General features: G+C 41.2%; 1 protein-coding gene across 1 annotated transcript; it reads left to right on the top strand.

The window, feature by feature from the left end:
* Positions 1-27,992, top strand: ACAT1 (acetyl-CoA acetyltransferase 1). The gene is made up of 12 exons (XM_089691113.1): positions 1-112; positions 8,933-8,980; positions 9,342-9,459; positions 9,767-9,862; positions 10,670-10,770; positions 12,195-12,338; positions 13,024-13,174; positions 20,698-20,793; positions 21,698-21,811; positions 25,493-25,557; positions 26,037-26,194; positions 26,816-27,992. Exons 1-12 carry the CDS (start codon positions 83-85, stop codon positions 26,934-26,936), a joined length of 1,242 nt encoding a protein of 413 aa, XP_089547239.1. The 5' UTR covers positions 1-82; the 3' UTR covers positions 26,937-27,992.

Here is a 27,992-nt window from a genome sequence, read left to right on the forward strand (position 1 = left end):
AGAGGAAGAGGCGGGGTGGGCTGTACTGTGTAGAGGTGACTCGCAGGAGTAATAGAAGTCAGGCGCAGTACGATCTGAGGACATGGCCTTCTGTATCCCGCGCCCGGCTCTGGTGAGTACCCGGCACCTGTAATAGGAGTGTATGGGCAGGCTGCGGGGCTGTGCGCCTCACACATGGACACCTGCAGCCCCACACCACATTACACGGAACAGACCATTGTAGAGAGAGAGGGGGGACCACACTGTGTCCTGACCGGAGAATGGAGGACTCCAAGTCCGCTCAGGGTCTCTGCATGGAGTGTTAGCACAGTGTCATCGTCAGCTAATTCATCGTTGTGTCAGGTGTCACTTCTTACCGACACCGTTTATTCCACAGCTTTGTTGCAATTTACTACAGATATATATATATATATATATATATATATATATAAAACATAAGTAATAATTAAAAGAAATTCTATTTTTTTATGGAAGCTGACCATACATTGTACAATCTCCCTGTTCACACCTAAGCAGAAACGCACTACAGTCCATTTAACATGATTTCCTATGGGACACGTTCACATTTCTGTTTTTACTTGGTGCAATTTTTGGGTAAAGTCAGGGACTTTTTAACCAGGTCAAGTCCAGACACTTTCACCCCCTGCCTGCCCAGGCCAGTTTTCAGCTTTCAGTGCTATCACACTTTGAATGACAATTGCGCAGTCATGCAACACTGTACCCATATGAATTGTTTGCATTTTGTTGAGACAGATAAAACTTTATTTTGCTGGTAATTATTCACCACTGGGATTTTTTTTGCTATATAGATGAAAAGTCCAAATATTTTGAAGAAAAGTGTTTCTTATAGAATTTTGCAAATAGTCTTTCTTCATAAATCCTGGCCAAAATGTATTCAGCTATCTTTTTAGTAAAAAAAAAACCCAAATTAGTTTATAACCAAAAGTTATTATTTTTCAAAATTTTTTTACAGTTTTATTTTTTTTATATTTATTTGTTTAACATACTGTCACCCTAGCAGTACAGTGTCACTGTAGTGTCACTGTACTACTTGTGGGGGGTGAGGATTTGTTTTTTTGGGGGGTTTGTTTACACCCATAAAGGCTGTATCATTTCTCCTTCACTCACACGTTCTTGCAGCCATTGAGAAATACTGTGTGAGCTGTGATAGGTCACAGCTTGTCACATGGTACAAGGCTGTTGTGAATAGCCTTGTACCATGTGACCTCTGTGATCATTCACAGATTTCACATGTAGTAAGCAATGATGTCAGAAGTGACATCTTGCTTACTACTATTCATGTGATCGGGACCTTACATAGAGGTCCCGTACAGCGATCGGTGTTCCGTTGTGTCCTCCGGACACAGCGGGCACCAGATCGTGGTGCTGCGTGCTCCCAGGGAGTGTGCACAGGTTTAAGATGCAACTATCATTTATGAACGGCAACCCGCTCCTGCACTGCTCCCGTCCAGCCGCTTATGTACATGGGATGGATGGGAAGTGGTTAAATGCAAAATTTTGCGTGTTTGGTTCAATAGACTTCAGTTGAGATGCTGCGGAAATGCAGGTAGTGTGGTTTTGATGCATTTTTTTTTAATACGTTTTTGCACTTTTAATCTGCCTAGCAGCAACTTGGGCAAAAAAAATGCATCAAAAGCATGTAAAAAACGCATGAGCAAAAAAATGCAAAACGCACCACAAAAAGACTGCAGAAATGGATCAAACGCAAACTGCGTAATAGAATTAAACAATTAAACACAAAAGCAAACCTTTATTATATTACAGCTTACCAGTTCCTAGATGTGCTGGCTGCATTCATTTTCTTTTAGACTCCATGCACGCTAACATTTTGTTCGTTTTTTTTTTTTTTTTTTCTTTTTTTAAACTCAAAAACCGCTGGATAAAAATGCTGGTAGAAGTTTTTTTTTTTTAAACATTTTTATTAAGTAGTTTTTTGTAGCCTTGATTTTGTTTTTTAATGGTGTTTTTTACACACAGTGCAGGGTGAACAGTGTTTTTTGTTTTTTTTTTAACCATGTGTTGTAGCGCATTTGTTGCACATTGTGTGGTGCAGCAAAAGATGTGTCTGCTGGCCTTGTTTGGGGTGATGGTTTTTTTGCTAGTTTCAGGAACACACAGGTGTGAATGGGGCCTTAGACCTGCCAACAACTAAGTAAGGTCAGGATGTGTGTGTGATTGGATAACAATCAGATTTTTTTTTTTTTTAAGTTTGTCCTAATGTTACATAGGGCTTGTACAATCAGATTGTAGTGTGTGTGGCCATTCTTAGAATTCTTAAAACTATGAGAATTGAACTATCCATTCAATTAGTATCCAATCCGACAGGTTCTTGCACTACATAGTTGTTAGTAGATCTATAGGGGGTGCATAATCACCAGCAACAGATTCCCCAAGCGGCCCCCTAACCATCTCCTATGGGATGGCAGTTTGGCTGTATTGTATCGGGGGGGGCCTTCCAAACTGGGCTTTTTTTCCGTGGGGTTGCATATTTGTGTACCTGTCTTTGTGCTGGGAGCGCGCTCTGCACAGCTCACTCCCAGCACAAAGACCAGGGTGTCATTGAGAGCCCCGGGTCATGTTCTAATGATCTGAACCAGAGACTCTAGATTCCAGGTCACATGATTGCTGTGATAGCCTCTGGCTGTCACAGTGATCAGTCACTGTTCAGCCCTATCCCCCTTGTTTTTTTTTTTTTCTCTATGAATGGAGGAGAGAGCTCCATTGTATCTCTTTCCTTGCATAGAGGGGGAAAAAAGAGATAAATATTAAAAAATAAAGAAAAAAAATACCTAGATCAAGGTTTGATTTAGTTCAGTCTCAGGGTTAGTCTTTTGGTCAGGGTCAAAGGTCAGGTTTTTTTTTTTTTTTTAAATTGGCGTCAGTGTGTTTTTTTAGGTAAAAAAACAAAACAAAATGCGCACTGTTGTTTCTGGGCTGTACTGTGGCTACAAATAACATACATATATGGTATCGCTGAAAATATATTTTGGGTTGTTCTTTGGTGGTAGGTTATGGTAGTTACAAGAAACACACAGCTAAATAAAAAAATGTTTTTTTTACTATTTTGGGCTAGTTTCCTTTGATGATGATAGAAAAAAAAATAAGGAGATACCATTTAACACCAATTGAAAGCCCAGTTTGTCCTGAAAAAAAAAACAAGGTATAATCCACCTGAATGTACAAAGTAGTTGTAATATGGACGGTTTTACTAACACATGTCAAAGTTGCGAGATTGTGCATAGGCGTTGGGATTTGTTTTACCCTTAGGCATGAAGGGGTTAATCTGCACTCCATAATGACAAAGTGAACACACTTTTAGAAGTTCAGACCCTGTGTAACAACACTTGAAATTTAGCTCTGGTGCCTCCCATTTCTCTTGCTCATTGCTGAGATGTTTCTACGCCTTGGTTGGACATGATTTGGAAAGACACACACCTCTTTATAAAAGGCCTCACAGCTGACAATACATACGGTATCAGAGCAAAAGCCACGAGGTGAAAGGAACTGCCTGCAGAGCTCAGAGACAGGATTATTGCAAGGCACAGATCTGAGGAAGGCTACAAAAGCAATTTCTGCTACACTGAAGGTTCCCAAGAGCACAATAACCTCCATAATTCTCAAATGGAAGAGGTTTGGCACAACCAGGACTCTTCCAAGAGTTGGTCACCAAACTGAGCAATTTGGGGAGAAGGGCCTTAGTAAGAGAGGTGACCAAGAACCCGATGGTCACTCTGGCTGAGATCCTGTGTAGAAATGGGACAAAGTTCCAGAAGGACAACCATCACTGCAGCCCTCCACTGATTTGGGCTTTATGGCAGAGTGGCTAGACAGAAGATTCTCCTCAGTACAAAACATATGAAAGCCTGCTTGGAATTTGAAAAGGAGCCCCTGAAGGACTCATACTTTGTGTGTGTGTTCTATAAAACATTCATAAAAATGCAACAATGTTCAGTCCTTGAAACCAAGGGCGTGAACAGATCTCCCAGGGCCAAACCAAGGGCATGAACATGCAGAATACTTCCATCAGTGCCTCAGTGAGGCCTACACACTGCTTCACTTCTCAGATTTGCTTTTTATCTTGCAAGGACTTTTTCGTGTTTTTTTTTTCTAGTTGCTATCCGTTTCATGTTGGGGCTATAACACGACTTTTTCCCCATGGACCACTGAAATTGAAATAAGCTGTTGTAGAGCAGGGATCAGCAATCAGTTGATCTCCATCTACCTGGCAATAGGAAGATTAGATCAGGACTCCACCTACTGCCTCTCAGATCAGGCAGCACAGTGGCTAAATGGTTATTACTTCTGCCTGGCAGTACTAGTCTTTGGTTCAAATCCCAACCATGGCCCCACCTGCCTGGAGTTTGCATGGTCTCCCTGTGCCTGCATGGGTTTCCTCCGGGTGCCATGGTTTCCTTCCACATTCCAAAGACATGCTGGTAGGTTAATTGCCTCCTGTCTAAATTGGCCCTAATATGTGTATGTATGAATGTGAGTTAGGGACCTTAGATTGTACACCCCTTGAGGGTTAGGGACTGATGTGAATGTACAATATATATGTAAAGCGCTGCGTAAATTGATGGAGCTATAGAAGTACCTGAAATAATCAGTGTGGCTTTGCAAAGCTGAGGAAACTGACTCCTCGATTCTAACGTGCCATGTGACACAGATAAGGGGGGAGGGGCAGAATTGCTGCAGATCTCTAGGTTGGTGTTTCTCAAGCCCCTGAGGTTCTGCAGGTAAAGAACCCAGTTTGTCCTGTGTCATCGTCATGAGTTGCCATAATTACCTTTGACATGAAGGTGGGACCTTTTGATGTGATGGGGCCTCTACGATAATGAGGGAGCTTTTGAGGTGACGTCAGTTTCATCAAAGCTGTTGTGTGCATCTCTCCAGGTTTCCGATTGATAAATAACATTTAGAGTTTTTATATTTTAGACCTGGGATACCTCGAGATTTTGCATTTTAAAGGGTACTGCAACTGAAAAAAAGGTTGAGAAATTCTGCTCTGCTACTCCTGCACTCTGCATTGCTTATACCTGACCAGAGTGCCATAGGATGGCCCAGAGTGCTAAACATAGCTAAAACTAGGAGCTAGAAGACCAGAGAAGGCACTTTCCTTCCAACCATTGGAAGAAAACAAAAGAAAAAGCGCAACTCCATAGTGTAGCATTAAAAATGTCAATTTATTGAAAAACAGAAATGCACTCACAAAAGTACGCATGTGAAGGGCATGGCATAAATGTGACTTGCAAGCCAGAGATGTCAGAGGGGCAACCAGAGAGCCACCAGCTGGGGATGAAGAATGCTGGAGATGTAGGAAGCTGCTGTCATTGCAACTGGTGTTCAGCCCTGGACGGGAATCCCCGACATCTCTGCACACACATGCGCCATAGATACAGGACACATTTTGAAGTAATTCGGCTTCATCAGCTTAGCAATGCTCGTGATTTGTAGCTTAAAGGTCTGTACACCATAAAGAGCACATTTCCGTGCCCATGGTCACAGGCCTTGCCTACAGAAATGACAGGCTGCAGCTGTACGCTGGTAACCACACATCTAAGTTATTACATGCTCAGGGATGTTCGATTCCTAGCACCCGACGCCCGGGACATTTAGTTCTGGGTACTGGGCAGGTAGTTTTTTTTTTTTTTTTTTTTTTTTTTTTTTTTTTTTTTTTTAGCTTTGCTGTGGGCAAGGAGCAGGGCTCATCTGTCAAGTGGAAGCTGCCGCCCGATTGTTTCCACACAGTGCCAGCCTCTAAAACACATCCGCTCCCCTCCCCTATTGTACTGACCTGGAAGTGACGTTATGATGTCACTTCCGGGTTCCCGTTGAGAGATTCCCAGCCATGGAAGCCAGGAAAGAATGTAATGCAGTGCAATGTGAACTGCATTGCATTCAGTGGAGCACAGGGGAGACATGCAGGGTCTTTTAGACCTTGAATGCCTGAATAAAGAGAACCTGTCGCCAAAAAAAAAAAATTATATAGGGGAACGCCTACCCGCTGTGGAACGCCTACCCATGAAAACATAGATTGGATCACATATCGCCGCGTATGCCAGAATGAGAGCAATTATTCTAGCACTAGGCCTCCTCTGTAACGCTAAACCGATGACCATAAAGAGCTTTATAAGCGTCGACCTAAAGAAAATATAGGGTACTGAAGTTCATCGCCATTTCACAAGCGCACAAATTTAAGGTTTGACAAGTTGGATATCTATTTACTCAGTGCAACCTCATCTTTTATATTTTCCAAAAAAATAGTGATAATAATTGCTTTTTTTTGTGCCCTAGAATTAACTATTTTTTTACTGAAATTTTGCGGTAATATCATGCGACATAAAAAATTGGGACTGTCACTATTTTATTCCTAGGTTCTCTGCTTTCAGAAAATATATATTGCTTGGGGGTTTTATGTAATCGTCAGGCCTAAAATGCTTTTTTAAAACGTGTGCAAAAACGGCTCTGGCAGTGAAAGGGATAAAGGATAAAGCCAGACATGTCCCTTTCCTAAAGAGCAGCCAATCAGTGCTCATTACACTGCAAGGTCTCTCTCCTCCCTGCTAGTCCCTGGATGCGGTGCTGGAGATGGGCAAGGAGGGGATAAACAGCTCAGTGTTGAAAATATTAAAGTTAAGTCTCCATAAAGCCCGTTTTTTGTTTTTAACCACTTCCAGACCGGACACTTTTACCCCCTTCCTGACCAGGGCAATTTTCAGCTTTTAGCGCTATCACACTTTGAATGACAATTGCGCGGTCATGCAACACTGTACCCAAATGAATTTTTTACCATTTTTTTGAGATAGATAAAGCTTTATTTTGGTGGTATTTATTCACCACTGGGATTTGTATTTTTTTTTTGCTATGTAAATTAAATGTCCAAAAATTTTGAAAAAAAGTTTTTTTTTTATAAAATTTTGCAAATAAATAATATTTCATCATAAATCTTAGCCAAAATTTATTCCGTTATCTTTTTAGTAAATAAGCAAAAATTATAATTTTTAAACATTTTCTTTTTACATTTTTAATTTATTTTTTATATTATTATTTTTTATTTTTATTTATCTTTTTTACATACTGTCACCCTAGCAGTACAGTGTCACCATGGTGACACTGTACTACTTGTGGGGGGTGATGAAGATTTTTTTTTTTTTTTTTTTTTTTACACTGATTGCTTTTACACCCATATAGGGTGTAAAAGCAATCATTTCTCTTTCTCTCTGTGTGCATTCTTGCACTCATTGAGAAGAACTGAGTGAGCTGTGATTGGTCACAGCTTGTCACATGGTACAAGGCTTTTGTGAATAGCCTTGTACCATGTGACCTCTGTGATCATTCACAGATTTCACACATAGTAAGCAATGATGTCAGAAGTGACATCTTGCTTACTACTTTGCATGTGATCACTGATTGGCCAATCAGTGATCACATGATCGGGACCTCGTACAGAGGTCCCGTCCGACAATCGGTGTTTCACTGTGTCCGGAGGACACAGCGGGCACCGGATCGCGGTGCTGCGCGCTCCCAGGGAGCGCGCACAAGCAGGGTGCGGGGAGGCCGTTTATAGACGGCCACCCGACCCTGCAGTGCCACCGTCCGGCCGTTTATATACAACGGCCGGTCGGGAAGTGGTTAAAAGCCCCAGACATTCCTAATATCACCAATATAAACCACTTGAAGCTACAGAGGTGAATGCCAAGTCATCTGCTGTCTGGACTCTTGCCACCATTTGCTGTTGGCTCATGTACCCAGCATTTTCATCTGACTTTGCCCAGTCATTGCTCGGCTTGGCTTGTGGTTGCTTTTAAGCATGCATGATCCATTGCAGTTATTGGCAGTAAACGCACTAGTCTGGATAAACACGGGGAGCCCTGTGTACATAATGGAAACCTCTTAAAGTTTAATACAGGGTTGTTAAAAGTTTAATCATTGTCATAAGTTGGAGCTGATGGGGGACAATGGCAAATGTATTTGTAGTGTGTAAGATGTTCTACTTTGGAAACCAGCTCTGATGGAACATTTGATTTGATATTCCTAATCTATATAGCATGGCTTCTTTATAAACAAAGTCCAACCAGACCATGTGCTAGTCCTCCTACATTGTCCAATCCGAGTGAGGTAGTTCTAGACCAGGCCACATCAATCAACTCCTGTGTAGTCTACAGGGATGAACCCAAGCAGGACTTGACTATTCTGTGTGGCGCCTGGATTACAAGACTAGCTGAACAGTACTAATAGCAGTAGACAGAGTTGAGCCCTTGCATTTAAAGAAAAAAAAATGTTCTGCTAGCAGAAGCCCCCTAGTATTGTCAGAGGTGGATGTGGGGGAAGTGTTTGTCACTACTTTTTTGTATACAAACTGTGGAAAGTGACAGAACTCAGAGGGTGCAGACAACTGTGGCTGGAGTTGAGGCACAAGATCTCAGAGTGGTTTCAAGGATGAGAACCTTCCTTAGAAGCATTCTGGAGAAGATTGTTTGCTGTGGGGAGCTGTTAAGACTATTCCCAACTTTCATCCATGAGGACCATCGTGTCCATCCTCTGTCAAGTTTGGTTGTTTTTCAATGGCTGTATGGTTAGGTTTTGTCAAAATTGCCATCACGGTAGGCTATGTCCGTACAGGAGGAAATCCTGTACAACTGAGCAAGACTGAAGGGAAGGCTGGAGTTCAAATCAATACAGTGATTGCTTCAGGGATAAATGTTTTTGATTTTGCAAAAGGACTAATGAAGAGTTTATAGCTGATTTTATTGAGTGGACTGAATAGTCATTCGGATGAAAGCCTGCATGTGTAGCCAGTGTGAGAATGAGGATGTTGCTTTTCATAGTAACATTTCACATGAACTTGCAAGACCATGTTTCATTTGACATTTTATTTTAAAACTCCAATTTTTTTTTTCTGCTTTTGTAGGCACTAAAATATGCACAGAGAGCTTATTCATCACAGCGCTCCCTTAATGTAAGTATTGTGTTCAGTGGACTATGATTTACCAGGGACAACCCACTTACTATGACTTCAGACTGACAGAATAGATGTGGTGATGACTACATGCGTGATCTACAGTGTGTCCAAACATCCAAAATCTAGGCACTTAGAACCATGTGTTCCTGATCTGATCTCTCTGAACTCCCTTCCCTATAACGTACCCTACCACACTGCTCTCCCCTCTACAGTCAGCATATTTAGTAATTTGGTGTATACCACACTACCCTCCGTAGTAGCCTATCTTTCTAAACCCACAAATGTTCACACAGACTTGATTTAGCCACATTGGAATGTTTTGTTTGTGTAATATAAATTTCTTTTTTTTCTTTTTAAGGAAGTGGTCATTGCCAGTGCGGTGAGGACCCCAATTGGGTCATTCCAGGGCTCCTTGTCATCTCTTCCTGCTACCAAGCTTGGCTCCATTGCTATTAAAGCTGCTGTCGAGAAGGCAGGTTAGTAGAATCCCAGTACCTTAAGAATCACACTGTTGGATAATGTAGGTCCACCTCCCTGACTTGAGACATGTGAGCCATGTGTGACCATTGCTTACAAAGAGCCTTGCAGTGATGCCTGCTTAGGAGCTGAGTGCATTTCTGGCAGATAGGCATTTTCCTGTACTTGCTGGGTCTTTAAACAGATAAAACAATGGGCTAATGTATTGCAGGTATGTACTACTTATTTTTTTTTTTGCCCTGACATACACTTTATAAGGTTGTACTGTTTTGTCTACTACTGACACACTAACATTATCCCTAACAGGTATTTCTGCAGAGGAGGTGAATGAGGTCTACATGGGCAATGTCCTACAGGCCGGGCAGGGGCAAGCACCCACCAGACAGGCCACTCTTGGTGCAGGTATTTTTTTTTTTTACACATTTATGTATAAAGGGAAGATATTGTGTATTTTACACAGTAATCATTTACATAATCAGACTCCAAAAACGTTTTGCAAACCACCAGAAAGTAATTTGAGGTGGTTTTGCATGCTTGTCATATTTTTATTCTATCTAATGGATGAATTTGCAGATCTGCCCTCTAATGCCTTGCGTCATGGCAAACCATGCAGTCAGCATTGTTGTTTTCAGTACATAGTTGAATCAATCAGTTTTTGCTCAGTAACACTTGACACAACATTGACAGATGTAACATTGTAATTGGTAGAGAAAACCAATCATTTCCTTTTTGTTGCATTGTTACAGATTTCTTTTCAGCTGAAATGTGATTCTTTAGACTGGGAGCACTTGTTTCTTTTCTGCAGGTTGCTGCTGAGTTCAAATGTTTTAACAGAATTTGTGAATGATATTATTGTATGTATTTGTAAGCACCCACATTTTCTGAATGAATCACAATTGATCTGAAAAAAAATTGGCTTTATTTGATGTAATTTAGAGGCAATGGTGAATCAGGTGCAATGTAAGGGAAAATGGAGCCCTAGGAAAGTTGGTAGATTTGCATCCCCTCCTCATCAGTGACTCTTGGTTTACTGCACAAGATTGTTCCCTGAACAATCCACAATCCACCAGGCCCAAAGCTCCTGCCTAGGTTGCCTCATGGATGATCAGACTCTGAAGTTGATTCATTTCTTTGGAATGGAAAGAAAGAAAAGTGTGTTAAACAAAGAACACTTTTAGGTAATATATCCTGATCTTTTCACTTTTTTAGGATTACAAATCTCCACTCCCACCACTACCATAAACAAAGTCTGTGCCTCAGGAATGAAGTCCGTCATGCTGGCAGCGCAATCTCTAATGTGTGGACACCAGGTGAGAGGGTTGTCCATGTGATAGTCAGGTCTGACAACAGGTAAAACAGATGTGTGGAAAGCTGCCAACTATTCTGGAAGCATCTTGCACATTGTATACATCAATGATTCTAGGGCACAGTGGTGGAAAGCTGTTTTATAGATTCCACTCTAGGCATGTTTTGGGTGAGTGTCTCCTGGCTTTTTTTTTTTTTTTTTTTTTTTTTTTTTTTTTAGATTTCTTGTGAAATTTCAGAAACCAAGGTCCCATTTCTGTGAAGTTTATTTGAAGCAGTAATAAATCTAAAAACAAAAATGTATAATGCTGCTGCTTACCAGTTTTAAAGGTGGTGGCTGTATTTGATTTTTTTTTTTTTTGTTTGTTTTTTTTTTTTAACTTTTTTGAACTGGTGATCTGGCCAAAAGTCGTATTTTTCAACTTCCTTTAACATACCAACATGTCCAGCACAAGTGGAAGTTAGAGGGTTGAGAAAAATCATTAACAACTGAAAGGGGTGCTTTCAATGATCAGCTTTTGTTCACTTATGTAAAACCTTTATACCTAAAGGTGGGGGGGTACGGACTGTTGCAGTAACTGCATGGGAAGTTTGGTGGAGTTTGGATTTATTGACATTAGTCAAGGCCATCTAGATCTGCATGTGCATCTGAACACTACCCTCTTCCCCCAGAGGTGTCACCGTTGTTCCTTTTAGCCATACTGGAGATTCCATTAGACAGGATGGATGTTACTGGCCAGGTCATTAGGCGAAAGTAGAGAGGCCTATAAAGCTGCCACCACATTTAAGGATTTGTAGCCTGCAGTATATAACTTTTTTTTGTTTGTGTCTTATATCATTTTAATATTAGACCATATAGGAGAGAAGTGGGGAAACATGGCTTTTTTTTTAATGGTGGCAGACTAATTCTTTCAGCTGGAGCTCCTGCAGTTGAGAACTGGGCAGAGCTGCCTTTGTAGACCCCCTCCCAACCCCATGACCTGTAATTATAATCCTCTGAGTTTGCAACTTGATTCCTGCTCAGGAACTGTACCTGTAATCCAGAGGAGCTGCTGATTTGCCATTGGCTGCATGCACTGATTGAATGGTGGGTTTTCAGTATAACGGTTAGACCGTCCTTTGAACAGTCAGCGGTACACACACCAAAAAAAAGTCTGTCTTTTGGTATGTGTACCCCCAGCAAAATTACAGGTGCGTACTGTAGATATGTGGCCCCCAGAATAAAAACCTATTTCAGTGAAGCCACATATCTATGCACTGTTGGCAGGAAAGAGTTAATCTGATGAATACGTACAGAAAGAATGAACCATATTCTGTGTTTGGTGATCCTTTCAGTTTTCCATTTTCGTCTGAAAACATTTGCAGCTAAAATGTGGTGGTATAAACGAAGGCCATTTGTTAGTATTCATGTTCTTTATTATGTTTACAGGAAGTCATGGTGGCTGGAGGGATGGAGAGCATGTCTAATGTTCCTTACTGCATGAGCAGAGGTGCAACACCATACGGAGGAGTGAAATTGGAAGACTTGATAGTGAAAGATGGACTAACTGATGTCTACAATAAATTTCACATGGTACGGTGCAATATTAGAGCTAAATCGCGGTTTTACATATACCACCATTTTATAATGCTACTTACAATACATTTCTCATTACAGTGTCCTAATTGACCCTTAGCAGATTTCCACAATATGAAGTCCTGATGTAGAATGTACAGTGCATACTGTAACAATGTAACCCTAAGTATCAAAGAGTGGAAGTATATAGCAAAGCTTTAAATGACTCCCCAGCTGTGTTCAGTAGATTTACCACAATCCCCAGCCACAATAGTTTTCAGTTCTGCACTTGGCGATTTTTTTTTTGGATTGTTCACTCTCAACTGTATATAGTGAGGTTCCTGAAATAAATGCCATCACTCTTGGAGCAGCCTTCAGGTCCTACAATCAAAGGTGTCAGGCTGCACTCACTGATTACCCTGGATAGACCAGTAGTGGTAAAGTCATGCCATAGTAGTAATGGTGTTCGATTACAGATGGCTGTGCTATAGTGTAGACTAGGAATATGAAAGGGGTAATGCAAGTCTGGTAAAAAAAAAATCGGCACACTTATCTTATAGATCCAGGAAAGTTGTGATATAGAACTTTGTAGAAATTATTTGCTCCAGTAAATGACTAGCGTTGTATACTAATGGTCATTTGTTTGCATTGTTAGGATATTAAATATCTGTGCACATGGTCATTATCTGTGATTTATTTTCAGGGAAATTGTGCAGAAAACACAGCCAAGAAGTTCAATATCGGAAGAGAGGACCAAGACAATTTTGCCATCAGCTCTTACACCAGAAGCAAAGCAGCCTGGGACTCTGGGCTGTTGGCCAGAGAGATCACTCCTGTTACTATTCCACAGAAAGGTATTTATATAGAATTCTGTATTGCCTGCACATTTAACAATTAATACAATGGAGTATTTGATTGGATTCTGGACGCACACTGATAAAATAGTTTGGTGTTGGAAAAAAAAGGCTGAAACCACCAATTTGAAATTCTCCATGTCCTCAAGGGTCATTTCATTTAAACCTAACACAATTTGTAGTCTGCAAATTCATGAAGGAACTTCAAGGCCAAGTTAAACTTTAAAAGAAAAAATGCATATTTTGCAGGAGCCTGAAAAACATCATCATACCTGCAATTAGCAGATCGGGGTGCAATGTCAGGCTCCTGCACAGTCTTTCTGGCTTTGTGTCTATTCCTCTATACAGGCCTTCTGTTACAAAGCTAGAGGAAGAATGAATGAACTATGATTCCTGCGAATCTGTCATTTTAAAAAAATGTGACAGCAGGGAGATGGGGAGGGGGTTGCTTTATAGTAACATGTTACACCCCAAGTACAGATGTAACATGTTACTAAAGGTAGACATATCCTTTAGGCCAGGAGTGCCCAACCAGAGGCCTGCAACCTCCTGCTCTGGGATGCATCTCAGAACATCAGTGTTGTGAATGGAGTCCGCGGTAGAGAGAGCACACCGCTCCATAGAGAGCAGTGCCACATGAGCCGATACCTTCTGTATAGTGCCGGCTTCTGCCACAGGTGGAGTGATACCAAATGCACTCTGCCTGGGACAGCAGTTCCTGAATGGAAGACTGTTATTAAAAGGTCAGTTTATTACTAAAATCAGTGTATGTATGGGCCTATCTGTTCTGCAGTGGTTACCGGGCTGCTTTCAAACTGATCTGCAGGTGCAACACAGTGCGCCTGCAGGTTACCTGCACTGAGCCCATGGACTTCTGTTACCTGCAGGTCTGGTGTGCTTTCTGAAAGCATGAAGCTCTCTACGCACTGCTGTTGTGCTAATTTGAAGGCCACACAAAGTTTGGAGGTCTTTAGCTATTGACTCTGCAGACAATTGATGACTTCTGCACACTGTGTGCTTCAGCATGCGCTGACCCCGCTCTGTCGTTTTACGTGGCCTACCACTTCATTGCTGAGTTGCTGTTGTTCCCAGTTGCTTCCACTTTGGTACGACTAACAGCTGACCATGGAATATTTAGCAGCAAATAATTTCACGGATTGGACTTATTGCACAGGTGACAACCTATCACACTACCACGCTTGAATTCCCTGAGCTCCTAAGAGCGACCCATTCTTTCACAAATGTTTGTAGAAGCAGTCTGCATGCCTAGGTGCTTTATTTTATACACCTGTGGCCATAGAGGTGATTGGAACACCTGAATCCAATGGTACGTGTATATGTATGTAATGACAAAACTGAGTTTTAAGTAAAACTGAAGATTTTGTAATCCAAGTTATATTAACCTTTCATGTAATGAGCTAAACAAATGTTCTATAAGTTGATGCAAAAATACACACCACAGCAAAAACTACTACATCTAGTATTTTGTATGACCTCCATGATTTGTAAGGACAGCACCATGTCTTCTAGGGATGGAATGAACAAATTGGCGACATATTCCAACATCTTTTTCCATTCTTCAAGAACAACCTCTTTTAGAGCATGGATGCTGGATGGAGAGTGATACTCAACTTGTCTGTTCAGAATTCCCATTAGGAGTTTGATTGGGTTCAGATCAGGAGACATACTTGGCCACTGAATCACTCTCACCCTGTTCTTCAGAAATGCAACAGTGGCCTTAGATGTGTGTTTTTGGATCATTGTCATGTCAGAAAAGTGCATGATGACCAAGGGCAGGGAGTGATGGTAGCATCTTCTCTTTCAATATAGAGTAGTACATCTGTAAATTCATGATATCATCAATGCAAATGCAGCTCCCCAACACCAGCAGCACTCATGCAGCCCCTGAGAAAGACACTGCCTCCACCATGTTTCACGGGAGGCACCATGCATTTGTCTTTGTACTCCTCACCTTTGCGACGCCATACAGTTTTGAAGCTATCAGTTCCAAAAACATTTATCTTGGTCTCATCACTCCAGAGTAGAGTCTCAGTGGTCATCTTCTTTTACAGCATGGGCACTAACAAATTCTAGGTGGGCTTTTTTGTGTATGGGCTTTCCTTCGTGGACGACACCCATGCCGTTCCTCTGCAGTGTACGCTGTATTGTGTCACGGGAAATACACTCCAGTTTGGCTTTCTCCTTCTTTAGCTCAGTGTTTCTCAATCTTTTTTCAGTCTTGACACCCTTTAAAATTATGGACAGTCTTGAGGCACCCCATTCTAAAATGTGAAAACTATTCTAATAGCTTTATTTAATGCAGCAACATCCACACACATAGGACACCCAACATTAGAAGTGATTTATTCTTCCAAAGCAAATACACTTTTGCACACTGGTGCTGACTAGTATTCCAGTGTTTCTCTTCTCCCTCAGGTTTTTCTCCATCACTGAGCTAATGTGACCCCCGGCACTGACAGAGGGGCAGAGGAGGGTCAAACTAGGATGCTGTGCAGGCAGCTGACATCCTCCTTATCAACTGATGTCATTGGTTGTCAGGATGCTGGTGCTAGAAGGTTGTAATGGTGCACAATGAAAACCTGTGGCTTTGTGTAACTAAAAGACAGTCTTGTTCCACCTGCTGGCTTTTATACAAGTTTTGGGCAGTTTTTAGACTTTTTGGCTAGGCGCCCTTGAAAAAACCTGAAGGCACCCCAGGGTGCCTGGGCATGGTGGTTGAGAAAGGCTGCTTTAGCTCACTGCAGTGAACTTGCATGGTGATTTTTCTTCAGCCCTTCTCATCAGAAGATGCTCCTTTCGAGGTGTTAACTTCTGTGGATGACCTGGAAATCTCTGTGAGATGGTTGCAGTTCCATCTTTGTTAAATGTTTGTATCACTTTTGCTACAGTATTCTGACAAGTAAAGCTTTGCTGATCTTCTTGTAGCCTTCACCTTTCTTGTGTAAATAAATTATTTTCTTTCTCAGGCCTTGTGACATTTATTTTCCATGTGGTGCCATTGCTGACACCATGAAATGGGAAGGGGTTTTCTTTAAGTAAAGCCATTTTATAATCAACTGTCCGCTGGGCACCTTTTTAACCTCCCTGACTGTATTCCCGAGTGTAGCTCGGGGTAAGGTTTCGGTACCAAAAGCGGTAACCCCGAGCTACACTCGGGCTCACCATGCGGCGCTGCTCCAGCATCTGTTCTTCACTTACCTTGTCCTGTGCTCCTGCGATGTCCCTCTTGCAATGTACTCCGGCGGATGCCGGCATCTGTCATCTGGGTTCCGTTCCCTGTGAGCGTCGGGACGTATGGGGACGGAACTGACGGGAAATTTGAAAATGACATAAAGTGACATTCACTAAATACACTAAAATCACATAGTAAAACATTACTGTATCAAACCATTTCACATACATTTTGTCCTTGTGCTTTGTCCTGTGCCCTGCCTGCATTTTTACTGTTCTTATTGCCTGGAAACTGAGAAATGTCCATGGCGTCCAAAAAGTGTCCCTTTAGGTCAAAAGAGGTTTTAGACCAGCTAGAGAACAGCGATGGTAAATTAGAATCGCAGAATTGAGTGATAATGATTCGTGGGGAAATTCGTCATCAGACACTGAAAACGATTTTGCGACTTTGCTCAGTGATGTGCAAACTTGGCGCTATATTTAAAATTTCAGTGTTTTTGGTTTGATTATATTATTGAATTAAATTTATTATTATATTATTATTTTTTATGATTATTTATTAAATTATAATTTATGATTTTGTGTTTCAAATTTTAACATACCCGGGATGTTTACTAGACTCTTGTTCGGACAGATTTCAGTGAGTTATTCCTAAAAATTACAGGCCTAAAATTAAAAAAAAAAAAAAAAAACATATTTCCATGCAAAAAAATGTACCGCTTTCAGCACAGAAATACAGACATAATCAGACTGCTAGGGAGGTTAATGAGTAATTAGACTCACCTGTAGTTGGATTCTTGTTAATTATGATTTTGTTGTCTAAAATTTAGCTTTTCTCCTAAGACTTTCATTGGGGTGTATTCATTTTTGCAACATGGTCTTGAAGGAATTTGTTAGGAAAAATACTTTGTGTGTGCATATTAACAAATTTTGTTTGCAATTAATGGCCCACATTTGTGGGAGTATTTTGTAGTCGTGTCCCATACAAAATGTTGATTCTGAAAGGAAAATAAAGGTTTTCTGAAAAATCTGTTGGGGGTGTTCTCATCAGTAGTTAGAGCTTCTATCAGTGCCCAACAGAACACTGGTTAAATCCTGTAGGTTTAATTCTCCCCTGATTGTCCTATGAGGTTGCAGGAACCCTGACCCTTTGTCTGGACAGCACTGATTGGCTCTGTGCTGATCACATGCACTCTCCCAAGAAAACAAAACTCCAGCAATACACATTAAACTGAGCATATGCAGCGTGCCCCGAAGGCTCTGTTCCATCAGCAGATGGACTGGGGGGTAGAAGGGAAAGATCAGAGAAGACAGAATTGCATCTTTACAGAATTTGGAGCATTAACCCCTTAGGTTCCACAGTGAGTAGAACAAGCATGCTTTACTACATATAGAGACTGATTTTACTGTTGTGGGTTTAGTAACACTTCATTGCACAAAGATAACCCAAGTAAATACAAAATGCTATTTTTAACCACTTGCCAACCGTGCTATAGCCAAATGACTACAGCGCGGTGGTCCAGTCCTGGGAGGGCGTCCTATGACGTCCTCCAAGAACACACCCGGCGATCTCCATGATCGCTGTGTCCTACACAGCGGAACACATGGTAAAAGGCCACGATGATTGGCCTTTTACCACATCACGTGATCAGCTGTGTCCAGTGACAGAGCAGATCACTGGTAAATGCAGTTGCCAGTTATTGGCTGCACTTTTCCTCACGCTGTCACAGCATGAGGAAGTACTGCCAACAACCGGCAACCGTCAGAGGATGGATCGGCATCGATCATCAGGGCACTGATGATCAGTATCTCCCACTTGTGCCCATCAGTTCCTATTAGTATTAAACAAATAGTGCAGCGCTCATAGGAAACATATATATAATAAATATTACGTGTAATCCATAACTTAAAGTGCTAAGCAGATAAAGTGTCAAAACCAAAAATGATAACTATCTATAAATCAATATAATGTGCCTCTCACTCAAAAACCGTGCACACATACTAAATAAGATGCAGAAAACCCCCTCAAATCAAAGGGGTTAAACAAAAGGTGCTAAAGTGCAATAAAGTGTCCACACTTCAAAATACTCAAATGATCAAAAAATCGTCCATAAACAATCTATAGGTGATATATGAATTCATGCAATGTGCAATAGTGTTTTGAAATTCCGTGACTGTGTCAACAAACTTCTTCTATTACGGCTAGATTGCCTCCTCACCTCCTCCTGATGACCCCAAGGGGCCAAACCGCTTGCAGGATCACCCTGGATCCTTAATCATAAAGGCCGGCAACCTTCCTCCTCCAGTGGATCTCCTTATGGGGCTCCTGTTGCCCCAGATCAGACCAGGAGTTTCTAAAGCACAATAGCTCACCAGCCCAGTGAGCCAAGAAAAGACCCTCTAAGTGCAGTATTAGAAACCAAGACTCCTTTATTCAGAAAAGAAGAATGCCAATCACATGTCCTGCAGTTCTCCCTCTTTACCAATGTATGGGTATACTGCATGTGTGTGGGACTTCCTGAGTGTATCTGGAAGCTGCGTATTAGCGTACCTACACGTTACGTCACAGACTGCTTGTGACTTCCTCGGGGTCAGTCTGTGACGTAACGCATAGGTACGCTAATACGCAGCTTCCGGTGCGCGGTGACGCACGTCTGGCGTTCAACGCCATCTTGGTACACTCAGGAAGTCCCACACACATGCAGTATACCCATACATTGGTGAGGAGGGAGAACTGCAGGACATGTGAGTGGCTTTCTTCTTTTCTGAATAAAGGAGTCTTGGTTTCTAATAATACTGCACTTAGAGGGTCTTTTCTTGGCTTACTGGGCTGGTGAGCTATTGTCCTTTAAAAACTCCTGGTCTGATCAGGGGCAACAGGAGCCCCATAAGGAGATCCACTGGAGGAGAAAGGTTGCCGGCCTTTATGATTAAGGATCCAGGGTGATCCTGCAAGCGGTTTGGCCCCTTGGAGTCATCAGGAGGAGGTGAGGAGGCAATCTAGCCGTAATAGAAGAAGTGTGTTGACACAGCCACGGAATTGCAAAACACTATTGCACATTGCATGAATTCATATATCACCTATAGATTGTTTATGGATGTTTTTTTGATCATTTGAGTATTTTGAAGTGTGGACACTTTATTGCACTTTAGCACCTTTTGTTTAACCGCTTTCGATTTGAGGGGGTTTTCTGCATCTTATTTAGTATGTGTGCACGATTTTTGAGTGAGAGGCACATTATATTGATTTATAGATGTTATCATTTTTGGTTTTGACACTTTATCTGCTTAGCACTTTTTGTGTGTGTGTGTGTGTGTGTGTGTGTGTGTGTGTGTGTGTGTGTGTGTGTGTGTGTGTGTGTGTGTGTGTGTGTGTGTGTGTGTGTGTGTGTGTGTGTGTGTGTGTGTGTGTGTGTGTGTGTGTGTGTGTGTGTGTGTGTGTGTGTGTGTGTGTGTGTGTGTGTGTGTGTGTGTGTGTGTGTGTGTGTGTGTGTGTGTGTGTGTGTGTGTGTGTGTGTTTGTCCATTTCTTTTAGTTCCTAGTAGTGCCACCCAGCAGTGCTGCCAGTCAGTGCCCATCATTGATGCATATCTGTGCTGCCTATCAGTGCAGCCTAATCAACGCACATCAGTGAAGAAGAAAAATTACCCGTTTTGTAATAGAAACAAAGAAATTATTTATTTATGTTAATTTTTTCTTAATAGCGCAAAGAATAAAATGCCCAGTGGTGATTAAATACCACCAAAAGAAAGCACTATTTGTGTGAAAAAAGATAAAGATTTCATATGGGTACAGTGTTGCATGTTAGCGCAATTGTCGTTCAAAGTGTGACTGCACTGAAAGGTGAAAATTGGCCTGGGCAGGAAGGGGGTATAAGTGCCTGGTAGGCAAGTGGGTTAAATGAGTTTATCCATTCAAGGGGACCATTTTGCTGTACAAGCTATGTTGTCTTCAACTAAAATATATATATATATTTTTTAACTCTTTGGTGTGCTGGCCATTTTCAGTTTTGCTTTATAGATCTGTCTGGTTAGGGTTAGTAGTTGGACCTAATGCATGTTTTGTGGCTACATCGGACTTTCTTTAAAAAAAAAAAAAAGTTAGTGGTTCTAAATGTAAGGAGAAGGATCATATTGTCAATGTAGAAGTTGGATGAGATAGGCATAGATGTCGTTCAGCTCCCTAGTACTGAATTGCACTTCTACTTGAAATGTGTATTCATGTAATAAAATGCTTGTGAATGGGCCTGTTATGTACATCATGTGTTGAATTTTTTAAATTCTGTGCAGAAAAAAAATGCCTTGTATACCTGGATTTTTTTTTTTTTTCAGGGAAACCTGATATTGTTGTACAAGAGGATGAAGAGTACAAAAAAGTAGACTTCAGCAAGTTTCCAAAGCTCAAAACTGTCTTCCAGAAAGACCATGGTGAGTAGAAATATGCCTAAAATGACTCCTATGTTACAGGGAATGAGTACAGAGCTAGTAAACCTAAACTTGAATGGAAGCGGCCATTAGAGGTATATGGAGAGGCCATTTTTGACTTGAGTTCTTTATCCATCAATCCATCATTAACTAGTGACCCATTCCCAGGATAAATATGCATGTATTTCTACCAGAGTTGCTTGGTAGGTAGTATTTGTCTTGCGTTTGTGTGGAACTGAGTTTGGGTCCCAACTCAGATGTTGTCTGTCATTCCTGATTTGGTGAGCTGTGGGAGGGAGGGGATTCCTTGTCCTGCAGCTAATGTATACATAGGGGTTGGGTTTGGGTGTGGCCATATTAGGACTTCATATATAAGGTGTGGCTATTAGAATTTCCAGATATTTTGGTGTGAAAGCTTCCAAAAATCTGGTGGCTTATATGGGTTACCCAAGCATTGTGTGGGTGTGTTCTGGGATCATGCACAGGTAATCCAGAAAAGCTGTCATATTTTGTACTTCAGTTTTTTGTTTTTTTGTTTAGGACCATGTGAAAGTCCTAAGATTGTATAGCTCTAAAGAAAGCATAGATAGGAGTCCCTACGTGGATGAATAATGTGGGTGTTGCTAGTATGGTTCTGGTCAGTCGTAGTCCACAGAGCAGGGATGTGGCAAGAAAAGTATTGCGTAATATGAGGCACCTCATAGCCGTAAAGTGGATCCCGAGTGGGTGCACGTTACTTCAAATTCTCTAGAGACTAACCTTTCCTTGTTTTCCTGCTGTTGCCTTACTTTCCAGGTTCACATTAGGATGTCATACTTTGAAGCCATAGGGTGGCTCCTAATGTTTTTGATGAATAGGCTTTATGGGGGTTTAAGTTATTTATTTTCTCCCCTCCCTCTGTTATCAGGCACTGTGACAGCAGCCAACGCCAGCACTCTGAATGACGGGGCAGCAGCTTTGGTTCTCATGACTTCAGAAGCAGCAAAAAGACTCAATATCACACCTCTGGCACGTATTTTAGGTATGTATATAGTGTATATAGGGCTGTTACATGGGGGGAAAAAAGGGTTTCTTCTGACTTTCAATGTTCTAGGATTATAAAATAAAACTCCCTTTTTCAAAGTTCTTGTGCCCAGTGGTCTAGTATGAATCAGAGAAACATACATCAGAGTCTTTAACATCAAACCTGCTTCCTATAGCGGCATTGGTTTTAACTTCCTATAAAGCCTAATGAGCGGCAACCTGATAAAATATAAAGCCCCTCCTTGGGGGGGGCCCCAATGCTCTCTTGAGCCGAGCTCAGCCAACTACTTATTAGCCAGCTCTGAAAATGATTATGCAGAGTGCCCCCATACCTGCCTGAGCCAAGCTCAGACGGTTACAAATCTTCTGACTCTGTGGCTGTGCAGCCGGCTGATTAATATTCAGCTGAGCTCGGCTCTGGCTCAGGTGTGTGGTGACATTGCAGCGCTTGCTGCCTTTACAGCAAATTTGAAAGCGAATGCAAGGAGGGGGCGTGGGGAGAGGACGACCAAAGCCTGCAGGCAAATTACAGGAGGTCACATTGTGACAGCTCCAGGCCACACAGTCTGTGGGGCAGTCAGTCAGGCACTCTATGGGGGTTCACTGATGTAAGAGGCAAGTGGAGATGCTAAAGTAAAGGCAGACACGATATAAAGGTCCCCCCCATTTGTCCTAATTCCCCTCTTACATCCGTGAAACCCTTTACCTTAGTATATTCACTCTGCAGAATCTGGTGTAAAGGGGTACTCTGATGTAAAAAGGTTCTCTGGTCACCAGAGCCCCCCATTACATCAGAGTTCCCAGCATTTCACTTTACATCAAAGTCAGTAGAGTTCACTCTTACAGTGCAGGGGGAAACTTTGCAGTGTAGGTAGAAACTCTGCAAACTCTGATGGAAAGGTGGGTTCTGGTGACCAGAGAAACTTACACCAGACTTCCCTTTACATCAGTCCGCAGAGTTCCCCTTTACATCACGGTCTGCACTGTAAGGCAAACCCTGCAGACTCTGATATATTGTAAAGGGGAACTCTGACATAAAGGGGGCTCTGGGAACTCTGCTATAAAGGGGAGTCTAATGTAAGGGTAGGAAGGGGGCCCACTGAGGGACCATAATAAAGGGCTCAGGTCAAGGGAGCCCCTTCATGTTTTTGTGCACCAGGCCCTAAAGGTTCAAGTTGCGCCTCTGACTAGAATCCTTTAGCATCTCTTTTCTGTGTTCAACAAGTTGTGTTTTGGGGACCATTATTTAGATTGCTATCACTTTTTAGTTTTGCACTGAAAAGACAGTTACTAAGCCAATACTTTGCAATAAGTAAACTTTATAAAGTACCAAGTATGAACTTTTATCAGTGCAACTGTTCAATACTTGGCATTTTGATGCATTATAAGTATGCACTCCAGCAATGAAGAGTTTCTGGTGTTTTCTGAACAAAGACCTCATTCACACTCGCACTCCAGCATTTAGCTTTTCTAAATGCAGGAGAAGGTATCCAAGATGTAGGAGAAAATAAAACCTCCCAGATCTTTTTTTCCTTTTTTTTTTTTTATTTTTTTTTTATTTAGATGTTCCTTTTTCTACCACTTGCCCTTTTGAGGATTTACCCCCCCTTAACCACTTCAATACTGGGCACTTTTACCCCCTTCCTGCCCAGGCCATTTTTCAGGTTTCTGCGCTCTCACACTTTGAATGACAATTGTGCGGTCATACAACATTGTACCCAAACTAAAATTTTATAATATTCTTCACACAACTAGAGCTTTCTTTTGGTGGTATTTAATCAACACTGGGGTTTTTATTTTTTGCTAAATTAACAAAAAAAGACAGAAAATTTTGAAGAAAAAACACATTTTTCTTTGTTTATAAAAGTTTGCAAATAAATAATTGTTCTTCATAAATTTAGGCCAAGATGTATTCTGCTACATGTCTTTGCTGAAAATAACCCAAATTAGGATGTATTTTTTTAGTTTGTAGGAAAGTTTTATATCCCATAGTTTGAAGTTAGAGTTCACAAACTATGGGATATATCTGAATATTGATCAATCCTGAAGTACTGACAGCCAATCTAATTTCTTGAAGGCCAAGAATGTCAGAACAGTACAGATATCCCCCAAATGACCCCTGTTTGCAAAGTAGACAGTCCAACGTACTTCATAAGAGGCATGGCGAGTTTTTTGAAGTTGTGTTTTTTTTTTTTTTTTTGTCATAATTTTTCGGAAAATGAAAAACATTTATTTTCACTTTTTTTTTCCATACTGTCACCAGTGCAGTACAGCGTCATCCTATAACTGGCATGGCAGTGATCAGGGACACTGACTGGTGACATTAAAAAAAAATTAAAAAAAATTTTTTTTTTTTATTACATTTTTTATTACATTTTTTTTTTTTTTTTCTTAAGATTTTTTGTTCATATTTCACTATGGTCAAAGTAGTACAATGTTACCATAGTAACATTGTACTACTTTGGGGAAGTGATCAGTTTTTTTTTTTTTTTGTTTTTTTTTTTACACAATTTGCTCATAGCAAAGCATTTACCTGAATGACATCGATTCATTCAGGATTTTTTTTTTAAATTTTCTTTTTTTTTTTTTTTTTGTGCTTAGCTGTGATTTGACCACGGCTAATCACATGACACAGCTGGGCAGTGATTGGCCCAGCTTGTGCATGTGATCGCTGTGACCATTCACAGCTAAACACACTAGTATACAATGGATGGCATGAATGAATTGTATACAACTGTCATGTGACTTGCTGTAATTGGTCACAGCAGGTCACATGGTACCGGCAATGGGGCCGGTACTCAGATCTGTCATCGGCCGTGTCCGAGGTACAATAATCCCAATACGTGTAAATGTATTGGTTTGCATGAAAGTTTTATAGCATTTACAAATGGCGGTATAGATAATTGGATTTTTTTTTTTTCTACTAGTAATGGCTGCGATCAGTGACTTTTAGCAGGACTGCGGCAGACATTCTGACACTGGGGGGGGAACTAACTTGATATAACTGACACCAATACAGTGGTCCGTGCTAAAAAAAAATAGCACCGACACTGTACTAATGGCACTGGGCAGGAAGGGGTTAACATGAGTGGCAATCAAAGGGTTAACTATGTGCTGGGAGTGTTTTTTCTAGGGGGCGGATGGTGTGTTCTTCACTGTAAGCACAGCCATCCCAAGCAGTGTGCTCAAGCTGACGGGGAGGAAGATTGTTTTGTTATGAACAATCTTCCTCCCTGTCAGAGATGCTCGGTAATCACCGGGCGCTGGCTGGTCATTACCGTCTGGGACCCGGTGATAGACATCCGCGGCTGTTAAATGTGAAATGTATATAATCTCAATTCTGCACACAGGTGCCGCCCTGTAGCACTATATCTGCTACAGGGCAGTCCTTAAGCGGTTCTAAAACAGATTTAGCTGTGTTTAGAGTGTCGAATCGATCCTGGATGCACAGAATTCTGTTATCTCTAATTGCAGCTAAACTGACATCTAAACACCGATAAACGGAAGTGTGACTGGTACCACTAACTCAGAAAAGCATTTAGCTCGACAATCTACTTTTCGCTTTAAGAAGCATGCTGTCCTTAAACCATTAGAGACTTGAATGTAGCTAATCGTTATATGCAAAACATAGCAACCTGAAAAAAACTATTAATTTTTTTTTCCTCCAAATAAAAAACAGCATTTGCAGACTCTGCAGTAGAGCCAATCGACTTTCCAATTGCCCCTGCATATGCAATTCCGAAGGTAGGAGATGATTTCTTCAAGAAATGTTTTTTTTTTTTTTTAAAATGCATATAAAATGTGGTGGCATGGAGTTTGGATATTCTTGTGGTAACCCCAGGCCCTCCAGATTCTGTACGTAATTACAAAATATACTTCAAATCCACGCCAATTCTGACATTTGTCACATGCATGTAAAAGTCTTTTTCAGTCATCTAGCACTTAGTGCAAAGATGCCAAATGAATCCCCCACCCACTCCTTCCCAAAAAAAATCACTAATCTGCTTTCTTGCAACCTAAGCAATCATTCCCTTTTTGAAAGCCAAAATTCTTCTGTCCAAACTGGCATCACAGTACATATTTGTAGAGTGTTGTGATTTTCATAAAGACCTGCGTAATTCTCTGTAGTCTGAAATGCATTTTAGAGTGTCCATATATTGCCTCCTATTCTGTTCCTCTCCCTGATCATGCTCCCTATACCTTTTTCTTGTGCTGTCCTTCAGGTTCTGTCTGCCTCTGGAATAAAGAAAAACAATGTTGCCATGTGGGAAATCAATGAAGCATTCAGTGTTGTCGTGTTGGCTAATATCAAAATGTTGGATATTGACCCTGCGAAAGTTAATGTCAATGGAGGAGCAGTCTCTCTTGGGCATCCCATTGGGTACGCAAAGCTTTGTTCTGTATTGATTTTATGTATTCCCAACTTTGGGTTTCTTTAGTGAGGCTGAAAACTGAGGAAGGAGATATGAAAAGCTTCTGTATCAGTGGGCCAGATTCAAAAAGGATTTGTAAGTCGTGCTCAGCAGTTAAACTTGTATATAGATTATGTTGGGAGTGTTAACTGCAGTATAAGCCATTAATCCGTCACTTTAAGTGACCCCAAACGTCTTTGTTATGGATAGATTAGGTGGTAGTTTACACCCCTGTTTTTTCCCATCCATGTTCCATTGGAAGGCTGCTCCTTGTTCTGTAGGCACAGCAGGAAGATAAGGAAATCTTTCCAGTATGAGGGGAAATTCCCTCTTGGATGTCATCAAAACAAGTTTCCAGATTGGAAAATGCCCCCAATTTTAGGTTCATGGTTTTGTGCAAGAATCCTGAATGCTTACAGATCTTAGACAGGTTTTTTTTCCCCCCTATAAGCGTATGCAGTTTCAGTTTACTGTCGTATGTTCCATTTCCTTTTTAACCACAGAAATAGTAATATAGATAAATCTGGTTGCTTTTCTTAATTGTGCTGTTATTTTTACTCTAACAAATACTGTGTGTATATATTCTACAGGATGTCTGGGGCCAGAATTGTTGGACACATGGCTCATGCATTGAAGAAGGGAGAGTTTGGTGTCGCTGGAATCTGTAATGGTGGTGGTGGAGCATCTGCCATCCTGATTGAGAAACTGTAGAAACAGAACAATGAATGGGGGCAGCCATACTTTGCACAGTTTATAATCTGGCTGAATCTGTTACATCAAGTCTTGGCTCAGAAGCTGAACAATTTTCTTGTGATAGAACAGTATTTTTCATTTGGTAAAGAACACTGCACACCTTACCTGATCCTCCCTGAAGGGAAGTCTGAACTGTTAACGATTACAACACTGGTGCTGCATCTCATTGTTGCTGCTTTACGTTTCAGCAGTAAGACCAGTGCAATAATGAACACTATAAAACCGTAAACAATAAATTATCCCGCCAACCCACCTTTTTATAGCTGAAGTTTGGTGGAAAAAGGGCAGCATCGATGGAACTGATCTGTAAAGAGGTATAACCCAGGTCCTGCAGGCTGATTCCTGTAGAAATCCTCCTTTCAATAATGCTGGTCTTCACAAGGTGACCTACACACAGCCAAGCAGTTAATCCATGCAGCACTAGATCTGGCAGAATCTGACTTTGAAAAGAATGTAAGGAATTCTGTGAATGGAGTGGGAAAATATTCTGAGAGTGGAGGAGGGGGTATTCTGTCATTTATCTGCTGCTCCTCCACTCACATAATGTTTTGCAAGGAAATTGGTGGGACAGGGCGGGGGCCAGAAGAGAAGGGCAAAGTCAGCCAGGACAGGATTTATGCACACACGCATGTAGTTAACACATGCCGCAATGGAAGTTCACAGCTGTGATGGGGGATTTCTGCAGGAATCATCAGCCTGCAGGATGGGGGATATACTTCAATACAGGTAAGTTGGATGTAGGGCTGTTGGACATACAGCTAGGTTACCAGAGTCCTCTAAGTGAATGTACTGTACATCCCCTCTTCTACATAGAAACTGTAAGTGGCCAATTTGTACACTTCATGTGCTTCTCAAATTTGACTGCTTTTACAGTAGTACCTTCAATGATAAAATCTCAACCACCAACCATTTGTTTTCACCACCGCAAATAGCCTTTCTCTATAATTGTACAGGTGACATTATGGTTCAGGAACTTCTCTTTAATACAACAATAAACCAAACTTTCATATCTAA

Source organism: Staurois parvus, unplaced genomic scaffold (genome assembly GCF_062004578.1).
Source record: "Staurois parvus isolate SC_StPar_1 unplaced genomic scaffold, SC_StPar_1.0 ptg000550l, whole genome shotgun sequence".
NCBI lineage: Eukaryota > Metazoa > Chordata > Amphibia > Anura > Ranidae > Staurois > Staurois parvus.